Source organism: Tinamus guttatus, unplaced genomic scaffold (genome assembly GCF_059628265.1).
Source record: "Tinamus guttatus ecotype Peru unplaced genomic scaffold, ASM5962826v1 Tinamus_guttatus_pri_ptg000109l, whole genome shotgun sequence".
Taxonomy (NCBI): domain Eukaryota; kingdom Metazoa; phylum Chordata; class Aves; order Tinamiformes; family Tinamidae; genus Tinamus; species Tinamus guttatus.
Window position 1 is genome coordinate 1,247,109 of NW_028288643.1, and position 13,667 is coordinate 1,260,775.

Consider the following 13,667-nt stretch of genomic DNA (forward strand, 5'->3'; position numbering starts at 1 on the left):
GCAGCAGCGGGAGAATGACTTTATCCTAAACTTGGCTACTGTCAAAATCTTTTTGCAAAGACAAGCTTAAATGTGTCTTGCTCAATTCGCTGAGATTTGTATCCCTAATAAATTCAGACAAATCACCATAACTTGGAGGGTACAACGCCAGCAAGAATACGAACGTGATCGCCAACACCTAGGAAGTTGGTGCAGTAAAAGCTAAGCTAAGACAGCTCCTTTGCAAATGCACAAGCTTAACTACTGGCCACTCCAGTGCAACTATCATTAAATAAAAGGTTCTTTGGCTGTAATATCAGCTTGATCCTTCCCTCCCCCCTCTTCCTATCTACTGCAGGACTGGCATCTGGCCAGCGTAAGCCACGTAGTACCTTAGTGCCATCTACAGGCTATATTGACATTCTAATTTAGTGGCAAAAGACAAGCACCAATAAAATAAATTAGACAGCGCTGCATTTAAATCTTTATTAGCAAGGAATTATTAGACCTAAGAAAAACTAATGCTGGATTTGGTTGAAATATGAGTTTCTCAGCCTCCTAATCCCTCTTCATATGGCGTGTTTCACAGTTTAAAATGAGATATGACAGATCACTTATGCATTACTAAGATGAGAAAATATTTACAATGGGCTGATTTTGTCTGCATAATTCAGATGTGTTCAGAGAATGCATTCCTTTCAACAGTATGCTTTGGCCATTTTTTTAAATATGCAACAAACTGTCTATGAGATACCAACATTAATCTATTACAACAAAATCATTTGAACTCAAAACAGAGGAAGACTTCCATATGGCTTAGTTATATCCTACCAACAAACCACGTGCTTCACAGATGAAGTAGCTTGCAAATTCTGCTATCTTTACTGGGGAAAGAAATTAACCCCTTTAGCAGCAATAACTTAAGAATGTTCAAATCATTTTGAACCACAAGAGAAACTCAAGCCAACACACTCTGAAATTTGCAATTGAATGTACATATCCTTTTAATCTTGAAACAGTCAATTTTTCTGAGTTAAAATTGGCATTTAAGGAAACAGTTTTTCTTCTTCAGTAACTTTTACATTTGGACAGTCAAATACTGGGGAGAAAAAAAAAAGCCTTTTTTTTAATATATACACATGCCTGTGCATGTGCACAAATGCATACGGCCTTTAGCAATCAGCACTCTTTAAAACATGAAGTATCAGAGGCATTTTGCAAATGCATGGTTGAGCCCCAGGTAAATCATGAAGGGGTAGAGTGTTTTTTTTTTTCTTTTTCTTTTTTCTTTTTTTTTCCTGTTTTTTTTTTCTCTTTTACTGTGTTTTTTTTTCCCCCCCATAGTATAAGTAAGCTAAAATCAGACTTAAACAAAAACATACTGGCACTTTAATACTGGTTGATGGGGCACTTGTATGCAGTACTTATAGACCAGTAAAAGTGCTCGTTTACCTGTCTGGTGTGTAAGGGGCCCTTTGTCTTGAAGCCTCCTTGGGAGCTGCACTCTGAGGCACTGAAGTGATCTGAACTAGTGGAAGAGCGTTTGGAAAGGGTGTCACAACCACCAACAAAGGTGTTGTCCAACGGGAGTTCCTGAATCACGTGGTGCTTTTTCACTGAAACTGGAGTGTCAGGTTTGAGATGAAAAGCAGACTGTGGAGAGGCAGACTTGTAATGCTTGGCAAGATCAGGACTGTTAGGCTTAAAGGTTGTTGGTGGTGCTGTGCCCCAGTCAAATCTTCCTATACTTTGCTCCTCCAGCTCCGCTGGAAGGCTTATTGTCCCGTTGATAGGTTCATGAACTGCATCATCAGGTTTGGACTCCTCAATGGTCACAAAGTTCAAAAGGGAACTCTTTGGAGATTTCCTTTTCTTCCTTTTCTTTTTCTTGTTTTGCTTGTTCTCCTGATTGGGAGACATCCACTCAGCACCCTGCTTGTTCCTTTGGGCTGCTTTGAACCTGGATGCATGACGACAACGCACGAGAACTGTGACAAATATCACCACTATGACAACCATAGCACCTGCCACAATAGCAATCATGATCGTGAGATAGTCCTCGTTTTGGTAGGGCTGGCTGCTGTCCCCTATGTTCCGGTCCAAGGGTGTTTCCATAGTCCTGCGTATTAAGTCGTAAATGTAAGAGGAATTTCCAGCAGTATCATTTACATACAAAAATACCAACACAAGAGTATGCAAGGATTTGGGATAACCCAGATCACTTATGTTGACCACTAAACGATGTAGCCCCACATCATTAGGAGTTGGTTTCTCTTCCAGAGTGATATTACCTGTCACAGGGTCAATACGAAACAAACCTTTGTTATTTCCACTTACAATCGTATACTTCAGTTCAGCGTTCATTCCAGTGTCTATATCCACAGCAAACACTTCTGCTACAACCGATCCTGGAATTGCTGAAAGTGGCACTAGCTTAAAAGATGTATTGGAGGGTGGGTAGATGACAACGGGGCTGTTATCATTAACATCCATGACATTTATGGTGACTTTCGCTGTAGAAGAGCGAGGTGGTTGTCCTCCATCAACGGCCTTGACATCAAAGGTGTAGGAGCTCTGCTGTTCTCGGTCAAAAGAAACGTTGGACTTTATAACTCCAGAGAAAGGATCCAGCACGAAGTTTTCATTGTCATTGAGAATGGAAAGGGTCACTGCTTTATTTTCCCCAGCATCTGCATCAGTCACCGTTATCACCCCCACAGTGCTATACTTTGGCAAGTTCTCCGACACGAAAAATTGGAAGTGATTATGAGTAAACTTGGGACTGTTGTCGTTTTCATCCAAGACAGTAACAATTACAGCTGCTTGACTCTGTAAAGGAGGGGTACCGTTGTCCCTGGCTGTAACGGTGAAAATGAAACGCTCTTGTTCTTCTCTGTCAAAAACTCTGGAGGCTGTCAAAACTCCCGTCTTTCGATCCAGATCAAAAAAGGAGGCATTAGGGCCAAGCTGATAAACAATGTCTGCATTTTTCCCACTGTCTTCATCTGTGGCACTAATAGTTGTTAAGTATAGACCACGGCGGTTGTTTTCAGAAACTGACAGCTCAATTACAGGCTGGCTGAAAATCGGAGGGTTGTCATTTTCATCCTCCAGTTTAACTCTTACCAGGGCAGTCTGGTTCAAACTGGGCTTGCCAGAATCAGAAGCAACAATTTTAAAGCTGAATTCTTTGGTGCCCTCATAGTCCAACAAGGAAGAGGTCTCTAACAAATACTGGTTGTCGTAAACTGCCTTCAAGTGAAAGGGGACCTCTCTCTCAATGAAACAGATTACTTTGCCATTCACATCAGTGTCCTTATCTGAAACTGTAATTAGAGCAATCTTTGTATTGATAGGATCTTTCTCAGATAAGTACACTGTGCCATTGATGGGACTTATAATGTACCTGAGGTCTATGTTAGGAGGGTTATCGTTTACATCAGTGACATTGATGGTAACCGTTGCCCGAGCCGGAGTGGAGCTACCATCACTAGCCAGCACTGTCACCTTGTGAATAGCGGTCTCTTCCCGATCTAAGGACCTCTGAACAGTAATCAGCCCTGTGGTGTTGTTTAAAGCAAAAAATCTTTTAGTTGTAGGGGCAACTTGGGCACCAAAAATATATCTGATTTCTGCATTGCTTCCTATGTCTGCATCTGTAGCATGAAGCTGAATTACAGAAGTGCCTACAGGAGCATTCTCTGGTATATGAACCTCTACTTGACTCTCTTTAAAAACTGGCCTATTATCATTGACATCACTTACTGTGACTTGCAGGATAGCAGTGCTGGATTTCTGAGGGGTGCCTCCATCCTCCACTTTGATTTTCATCACATAGGTGTCCTTTTGCTCTCTATCCAAGTTCTGCTGCACAATCAGTTGAGGCCATTTCTCACCTTCCGGAGTCTCTACAATATCCAGTCCAAATACACTCTGTCCATTTAACAGCTCATAGTGCTGCACGCCGTTGAAACCTGTGTCAGGATCTGTGGCTGATGGAATTGGAAAGCGACTGTTGATCAGAGTGTTTTCTGGTATGGAGATATTGATAACCGGAGATGGAAACATAGGTGCGTTGTCATTAGTATCCTTTACAATGATTTTTATTTTGATCAGCCTAAAAAAGTCATTGGGTAGAATCACCACTTCAAGTTCAAAGAAACACTCATTTTCTTCAGCATAGGAAGCTCCAGCACAGAGTTTTTCTCTGTCTATTCTGTTAGATGTCGTGAAAATCTCCCCGGTGGTACTGGACACTTTGACCAGAGGGGCATCTCCTGCTTTAGACACCAGTCTGTAGACAAGGCTGGCACTGGTCCCCGTGGCAGCATTGATGTGAGAAATGTTCAGATCCTTTGGTATGTTTCCTATGGGTACATTTTCAGGCAGCTCCTCTCTAATAGTGTAAATAAGTTCTTGAGCTATAGCAGAATCCAGCCTTAAACAGGCAATCAGAGCGGCCAAAAGGTAAAAATCCCTCAGGTCCATGATAATGTTTTTATACTCTTTTCCCAGATTTTAGGACTTAAAGGTTTCCACGGAGGAATGATGCGCGATTTGCAAGAGGAGGCATGCATGGACTGCAGGATGCATTACATCTCATTTCTTACTTGGAGACAGCACTGTCAACACAACCATACAGAACACCATTATTGTTTTTTTTTTTTTTCCTAAGGCACAACAAATCCATAATTTCCAACTACTACTTGTTTTTGCAATGTACACTTCCAGCAGTACATTTTCTTACCGCTCCCTTTCGCTAGCAATACCCCCGGATGAATGCACCAATATCCCGTTGGCTGCATTTGCACAGAGAAGGAATGGAAATAACTACTTGCAGGATAAGGGCAGCTACAGTTTCGGCACGTACTTTCTGAATAATTTCTCAGTACACCGCGTAATCCATAACATGCATTCTCCCCTCCACCCTCCTCCACTCAGTCATTTAGTGCAAGTGAAAAACCTTCCTGTACTACTTCTGGCTTCGGTGCTAACTGCTATGTCAGCTGCCAAATGTAATTTGTTGTTTGCTTCCATACATGTTTTGTTGCTCTTGTTACCCAGATCTTGCTCCTTGTGTCTTGCATCCCTCTCTGTTGCTCTCATACTGGGAAATAACCACCCGGACATGCTGCTACTGCAGCAGTCGTCACTGGCTACTTCACATCCCTATTAACTGATGAGACAATAACAGGACTTACAGTTTTTCACACTCTCAGCTCAATGTTTCCCCTCCAGATGCTGGATACTTCTCGTTCTGCTTAAAACCTTTAACTTCTTCTCTTTTTTTTAGCTATAACCTAAAATGGGGATCTGGGGACAAGGGGACAGAAATTCCAAATGCAACTTAGGAGCAGCTGGTATGTTTACAGAGGGGAAGTGGGGGGATATATTTTCTGATCATAGGAGGAGGAAAAAAGGTGCAGCCTTTCACCATTGACACTGATCTCCCTCCAGGGTGTTATTAGCAGCTGCCACACATAAATACTGCAGACTAATAATGCAGGTAAAAAAAAAAAAAAAAGGGAAAAAAAAAAGGCAACAGAAAGATTTCTGCTTACATGCTCTGCTAACCGCGAATTACACGGCTGCCAGGCTCTCAGCATCTACAGTTTGGCGGCACCGGGCAGCCCCCGAGCACTAATCTTATCTGCATTAAGCTGCACAGTAGCTCCTGCCCGTGATTACTTCCAACAGAGTGATGCAGGTAGGGATGCAGAGCCAGCGAGTAGGTGAGCCCTAGCCACCAACATCAACTGCATCCGAAATGCCGATCTTTCCCCTAGATAAGCATCCTGCGTGTCCTTTTTTTTTTTTTTTTCTAATGAAATGCACCCCGGTGCATGGGTAACTTTGCACTTACGTTGGTTGTCTACCTTTGACGATCTGCTGCAGCTAAGCAATGATCTGTTCGGGCAGATACAGCACAACGCATCTGGTAAACCACCAGTTTTGGAGAAATCAGCAGCAGCCAAACGCTTCCTCCTTGAGATATGTGTTGCTTCGGGGTGGCAAATTAGCAACTCCAAGGAACAAATTCACAGTTCTGCCGTTAGTCATCCTCTCCACGCTTCATCTCTATTAAGCGGCGATCCTTCGGGGGTTTTAACGTGCACGCGACAACACAAAACAAGGCAGCGATCAAAAAAAATCCGGTGCACTTCTTTACATCGGGGGTATTTTCCACTCTGCGCTGCACACCATTCCCATCCCCTTTTCAGCAGCGCAGAGGCAGCTACGTTAAGTCTGCAAGTTCTTACTGGAAATGTCAAGAGTTGGGCTGGCGGTGCTTCTCTTTCTCTCTGGGGGTGACAGTTGCCCACGAAAAGAAGGAAAAAATAAAATAAAATAAAATAAAATAATCCTAATCGGTTATTGCTTTAGTGATGGGAGGAAGCGGCAGGGCTCCCCCTCCTCGCCTCCCTCCCAGCCTCCCGCACACTCTCGCTCCGTCTCTGAACTGAAATTCTTGATATAACTCTCCGCCAGCCCGGGGGGAGGGCGCGAGCGGCGCTGCCCGCCCCCCCGCGCCGCTCCGCATTGGCCCGCGCAGCCGGGGGCGGCGGCTCCGCAGCGCGGCCCCCGCATTGGCCGCCGCCCGCGTCGCTCCCGCCGCCGCCGCCGCCGCGCGCGGACGCGCGGGGGGTGCGCGGGGAGGCAGCGCGGAGCGCGGGGCCGCCCTGCCGCGGCGGCCGCCGGGGAGACGCGCAGCGGGTGCGCAGCGGTAATCGGGGAAAAAAAAAAAAAAAATCAGTGTTTGTGCCTTTTGTGTGCGTGTGTTTTATTTTGTTTTGTTTTGCCGGGGGGAGGGGGTGTGCGGAGGCCGGCCGCTGGTGTCCGCGCATCCTCCGCGGCCGCGCCGGGGAAGGTGATAAACCTCACGGCGCGGCCCTCGCTCGGGCGTCTTTCTTGAGCTCTCCGCTTAACCCACGCCTTGTCATCTATAATTCACGGTGCTCCGACGCCAGAGCTGTCTCGGCGCCCGTTTGCGCCCGCGTACCTCTCCCCTTCCCCTTCCCCTTCCCGAGGGGTCAGCCGCGAATGCGCCGAGGAAAGGGGAGCACTGCTGGATGGTGCTCTGGTTTTCGGCTGCGTAAACAGGGAGCTGGAGAGCGTTCCTCGCTGTGGTTTGATAAATAGTAAAAGTGATCATTTCTCCTTCCCCATAAATGACACAGGTAAATTATCTGGCTAGCCACAGAGAAGCATCACATGCCTGGAAGACAGTGTAATAAAATGTCAATGTATTATGATATGAGTGACCTCAAAAGTGTGACAAGAAGATGATTATTGTGCATTATATATAGAGAGCATTTTACGTAGTGCATTTCTCTACATTTTCTGCAGCATGAATGGACCTTTATTTGATTACTTTTATTGCTAGCTTTTTGCAGCTTGAACTTGAAAACTGTATGACAGAGCACCTGTCCGATTTAGTGTGCCTAGATATGTGGCCATGCTAAATAACTGCTATTTCTAGTTAAGGCTTCCAAATATATATGCACACCAAGATCAAGGACAACATCAGTATTTGACTTTTTCCATACACAATACTGCAATTACACTTTCAGTTGATCACATTGGTGAGCTAGAGCTCTGAGTTTTTGCATCAGAAGATTTTACATTTTCCGGATGCGGGCTCCTACCTTTATATTCCCATGTATGCATGCACATCTGGCACATTTAACTAAAGATGGAAGCTCCTTGTAACTCTTGGAGGTCACTAATTCACATGGCTTGGTTTCATGTGACACATATTGATATATGCACCTCTCCTTCCCAGTCATACAGATGCAGACTCTATTGATAGACTAGGTGAATGCTGCATTCATTGTGATCCCGTGATGTGTAAAGATTAAACATCCTTTGCTCTGCTTTGCTTTGCATTTGTGTCCAAAAGACTCTTATTACTGAGACAAAGAGAAAAAAGATTGATCCTGGTTTTGATGACATCAAGTAATGGTAGCAAACGGAACTGAATCTAATAATAGTTTTAAGAAAAATGTTCATTATGTAATGCAGGAAGGATGGCTGCAGCATTGAAAGTCAAGAAAGTGATAAGAAGGAGCAACTTCATTGCCAAAATGCCTAGAGGAAAAAAAAAATCTGTGAATGAATTAAGAATGTAATTCTTTCGTACTTTAAAATACAAAGCTGAACAGCCATTAATAAAGAAGATAATTAGAACTACTAGCATTTTGTGTAATGCAGTCTGCTCCTGAAATACTGTGTGTTTATGTATGCGTTAATAATGCACACATTTTTTCTGACACTAGCCATATCAGAGCAGTATGGCATCACAGACGTTTTATAGCCTCATCCTGGTAACATCACAGACATATACCATTCTTATTCTAATCACACCATAGTCATTTCAATGTCACATTGTAGTCTCATCACATAGCCTGGTAATAATTATTTAACTTTATTGCTAAGCTGAATAGTTTTCTGTTTGCTCAGGGATGACTTTAACTTGTAGTCAGAACTGATTACCACATGCTCATAAATGAGCTTTTCTCATGTACACAAGGTTACTCTTCTGAAAAGTCAAGAAGAAAAATAATAAAATTTCATTGAACTAGTAGCTATTGGATTTAAACCCAGCAAGTTCACAAGTCACAATAATAAAAAACACCTTTTTCCCCTTGTTTTCTGTTTTTTTTTTTTTAAATGCCTAAGATGTTTACTTGAAGGTCTGTCATATTAGTGCCTAATGGCTTGCTTTAAAATGCTATAGTTCTTTAACTAATGGTACATTATTAACCTCTTGGAAAAGATAGGTCTTCAGACTACAATGTTTGCACAATAGATTGTAAAATTGGGACTCAGAGTACCAAAGGGGTTAGATAGAGCTGTCACAACTGCTTTTAATAATCTTGGAAGGAAATTAATAGAACCCTGAATTCCTGAGTAGCAATCAGAATTGCCTGGTGCAGCATTATAAGGCCTCGGAATTTTGAGAAAATTATCTAAAATGCCTCCAGTGTTCACTTGGGTAGCCAGGTTTTATCTTCCAATAAATGTTTATTCAGTTGCTCTAATATTTGGGGAAACTCTGGTATTTGGCCTTACCTCCTCCTCGAGTGCAGCTATACCCAGTTATTTGTACTGTTCCTTAATGGTCTCCAATCTTTACCATAATGTGTTAGGCTTTTGTGGGTATATAAGAACACTGGTCCCCTAATCACACTGTAACCTATTAGAATGGCTTCTGCGTTATAGCATATTAACTATTCCTCCACATCATTGTGTGTTATCTTCCCCTGCATATGATTATGTATCAGATTCTTTTCCAGATCATATTTGACTCAAATTCTAGCATGCTAGAAACTGACTCCAATTATTCTGTACTAGCTATAGTCAAATTGCACTAAATGGAATTGCTTACATTGTATCACATTGGCTATGGGCTTGCACAATACATTATACATGAAACTGATTCACATTATGCCTAGCTAACTAAGGACTTTAATCTTGAAGTGTTGAGCATAAAGCGTTATCATTCTTCATGGAACAGGCTCTGGTCACTTGATCATTTTGTACCTGGGATTGCCTCTTACAGCCTGTTATTATTAAAGGAAAATGACTTTTCCTCTCCGACGGTTTTGCCACGTAATGTAGCGAGCTGATTCATATTGTAATGAGTGAGCTCTTTCCCTTCATGCCATCAGGCACTGGGGCCTGAGCTACACTACACCTATAGCATGTACCCTTCATTCCAGTATGGTGACAAAATGCATCATAAACATTTTCCCATGGGTTCAAATAGTGAATTCCCATGTGTGCTAACGCTTTAGCAAACCTTTCTGTAACCACTGGAAGCCTTATCCCCTTGATGCTGCTTAAAACGTTACCAAGGGCAGCCACAGTCTAGGCTTGAATAGAAAATAGCCAAGGCCAGACTGTCAGTTTTGCCAAGATCATGTAGGGTATTCCCAGTATTCCTCCTTGAACTGAGAGATGGAAAACCCCTGTGTATGTAAGTGTAAGTACTGGTTATCCCTGGGTAAGCACTGGTGCCAAAGAGTGGTACTTGTCCCCCTGCTCACCAGAACCCTTTCATGAAGACAAAGGAGGAAGATGCCACAAAGGATGGAACAACATATAGAAATGTTGCTCAGTGGTAACCTTCCATTTATATCCCTGTTTTCTCCATATCCCTGTTTATTTTGTCCAGTTTTTATACATATGATGATTTGAATTTTAGAGCTTTCTTCAGTTTACTTCTCTCCTGCGTACACAGCTTGACCTGCTACTGGAGTCAAATGAAGTCAGAAAAAAATATTTTGTGTAATACAAGCCGTATGTAACTACAGTATTTGCAAATGGCCAAATAATTCTTGCTTCTTATACTAATTTTTGGAATTTAAAAATGTGTTTGTTTCACAGAGTAGCTGTTAGAGCTCTTGGAATAGAAAAGCACTTCAGTAAACAATTCAGGACTTACATCTTTACTCTTAAATGTAGTAGCACATTAATGATGAATAATGATGAATTGGGCTGCTGAGATGGGGTAATAGTTGTAGAATTGGGCCCTTTTAGTGGGTCTTCCTTCAGGAAAATAAACTCAGTCCCTGGATAATCAAATCACAAAAGGGGCAGGTGATGACCTTTATTCCATTTGAATGGCAGAACTAAATTTAACTGAATTTGCCATTTTTTTTTGACTGACAAAGATTGCAAATGTCAGTTCACGGCTCTGAAGGGTCTACAAATGCACAAGCTGAAAACTGGCATTTTGCAGTGCCAGTATTTAATCCTTGTCACTGTACAATACAGCAAGGTGCCGAACTCCCATTAATTATGGCTGTTTTTTTCAAGGCACAGATTAACATAGAGATTTGAATTGTTTGTTTGAGAGTGTTTTGTTGTTTTGTTATTTTTTTTTCCTCACAGGGCTCTGGTAACTATTTAGTAAAACAATAAAAATCAATTTGGAAATGGCAAAAAGAGTAATAAACAAATGCCGTTTAAAATGCAATTATTGGACCACTTTAAAGAGATGTAATTGCATGTGGCACAGAAAGAAAAAAAAAAGTGTTTTGGTCTTTACTACCCTCATATTATTTATTGCAAAGAAAGTAGCTGATGAATCAGAACACAGAAGCAGATTCCAACCAGTAGGCTTTTGTGTAAGGTGAAAGTATTCCAAGACCTGCAAATAACCTCATGTCTTATTGATGTTTTATTGTTTAGAAATAGGAGAAGGAAAAAAAAAGACAGAAAAAGAAAGGAAGTCTAAAGGCTTTCAGACAAAACAATGTCTGAAAAAAAGCTTTACTAAAGGATTTTTATTCCCCTCAAAAGGTAATGTAGATCTGATTGATGGAGTTATGCTGATGCAATGTTGACAGGATCAGAAGCCGAATGAGACCTCCTTCAAGCATTTATTTTTTATTTTTTTTTTCTGCCTTAAACTTCTGACCTGGTCTTTATATAGATCAGTCGAAAACAGAATACACTCAATTTAAATCAATATATATGCTCTTGATAACTTGCATTAGTGAGATTGACATCTTTGTATTATCTCTGAATTTGAACCTAACTGTCTTCTGCTTTTCAGTCCTGATATCTGATGTCAGCCACACCTTGTCATTTGCAAAAGGTTACTGAGGTAGTGCAATCGATGTGTGTCCTCTTGAAAAAAAAATATATATATATAAATATATTTTATATTTATAAATATAAATATAAATATAAATATAAATATAAATATAAATATAAAATATATTTATATATATATATAAATAGCTTCATTTTTTGTATTGTAGATAGGTAGATAGACAACCAACCTCTGTTTAAAAACACTGTGTTGTTGTGATACTGTTTTACTTTTAATAAAGTAAAACAGTATCTTAACAGTCAGATAAAACCAAGGAATCTACAGTTTGGGGTTATTATTTCTTTTATTTTTTGATTTTTTTTTTCACTTTGGGGTGGTTTGCCTTCTAGCAGTAGAGGTAGTGCAATAGCTACACCTTTTAACTGAGCAGATTATTGTCCAGCTATTTTAACTGTTTCAGGAAAGGGAGGAGTGCAGATTCCTGAGCCACCTCCCTGTCATCAGTGAAGAAGTTATGATTTGCAAAGTATCTTTATTCTTCAGGACCTGCATGCCACTGCTTTCTGGGGATTTAGTTTGATTTGATTCTGGCTTTCTGGAGGCTAATTCCTCCCAGAACTTCTCTTCATATGAGAACCAGAACTTCACCAAGTCCCCATGAAGAGAAGATCCTGAATAAAAACCCATTAGAAAAAATCCCATTAGAGCATGAGACAGAATTTCAGCTCCTTGCTTGGTATACAATCAGAGAATAAGCTAGATGTCACGAAATACCTTCATGTTTATTTACTATTCAAGATTCTTAAAATTATTTAGATTCTGAAAGAGACAAATTTTAAGAGACTCTAAACGCACAATTTACTTCTCCATGGATTTTCACTTTTTTCATTGAGTGACTTAGTGGTGAAATTCCATAATGGGCAGAAGCTACTCAAAGATCTTAATAATGTTTTATTATGTATATGGCAAAATAAGCAAAGCAAAAATGCAGAGATAATGGGACAGAACTTTAGGTTCATGGGAACTTTGTGGACTCGCATAAACAGAAAATAGTTTGGGGGAATAATAAATGGTGAAATTTCTTGTTTTCCCTTTCTTGCTGCTAATAAATCACAGCTTCTGCCTCCCACATTGACAAGCAGCAGATGTTTCAACACAAACTCCATCAAAGTTAGTCATTTGGTCCTCTGCCCTATCAATGTTTCTGTCGCTCTAAGGACGACATGCTTCAAGAAATAAGTAAGCACCTATCTACCGGGGCATCACTCAGTTGTACTTAGACAATTATCACAGCAAAACACACATCAGACTGATCAATAATTGCTCTCCTTGTCAAATTTCTGGATGTCACAAGAAACACCACAGAGAGGGATCAGACCAGAGCAAAGCCTTGTCTAGACAGGTAGATTAGATTGCTTTTAGTCCTAAAAGTAAGGAGATAGGAGGGGACCACAATGATTCATAGGAGAGAATAGCAGGGCACCAATCTCCCTCTGTTCAGGAGCTGGGCCTGGACACGTTGGCATTCAGTAAGCAAGGGAATCTTTTTTCCCTGCTGTGAAGGTCACTCAGGAAAACAGAAAAAAAACAATATTGGGAATTGCTTGGACTTGCCGTAGGTTTTCTGGTAAAGTTTGTTCTGCTGTATGGCAGAAAGTTTTTATTTTCTGATGTATTTACAGGGATCAGTGCTCATATTCCCTTTCATATCCCTGTCTTTCCCCTTATCTTTCTAAAGCTAGGGTAGGCTGAAGGCCTTCTCTCTGATTAGTTTATATCCATACTTGCAAACCTCAGCACGGTGATGAGGAGAGGACACTTCCTTCCAAGGTATGACATTTTGGAAACCAGCAACTGAAGTTTATTCAGCGTCTTATTTAAACTTTCTTTTTTTTTCTGTCTAGTTTCTGTGACTATTTGTCGCTGAAGGGAGCACATGTGTATAATAGCAAAATACAGCTACAGATTTTCTTAGACTAAAGGCTTTGACAAAATGCATGTGATGCTAGAAGATATAGGAAGGCATAATATAAAAACGATATGTTTATCTCCTGTCATGTAATTGGGGAGGTCTTTTACTTCTAGGCATTACAGAGTATGTCAGTCACTGTAAAACTATATCCCC

General features: G+C 41.1%; 1 protein-coding gene across 3 annotated transcripts in view; it reads right to left on the bottom strand.

Moving 5' to 3' along the window:
- Positions 1-6,335, bottom strand: part of PCDH9 (protocadherin 9) — a 654,286-nt gene extending 647,951 nt beyond the window's left edge. For all 3 annotated transcript variants that reach the window (XM_088520994.1, XM_088520992.1, XM_088520993.1), the window contains exons 1-2: positions 5,843-6,335; positions 1,432-4,601 (exon numbers count right to left, since the gene is read on the bottom strand). In XM_088520994.1, the coding sequence (XP_088377120.1) occupies positions 1,432-4,467 (3,036 nt within the window). In that variant the 5' untranslated portion in view covers positions 4,468-4,601; positions 5,843-6,335. The remainder of the gene's footprint in view (positions 1-1,431; positions 4,602-5,842) is intronic.
- Between the last annotated feature and the right edge of the window lie 7,332 nt (positions 6,336-13,667).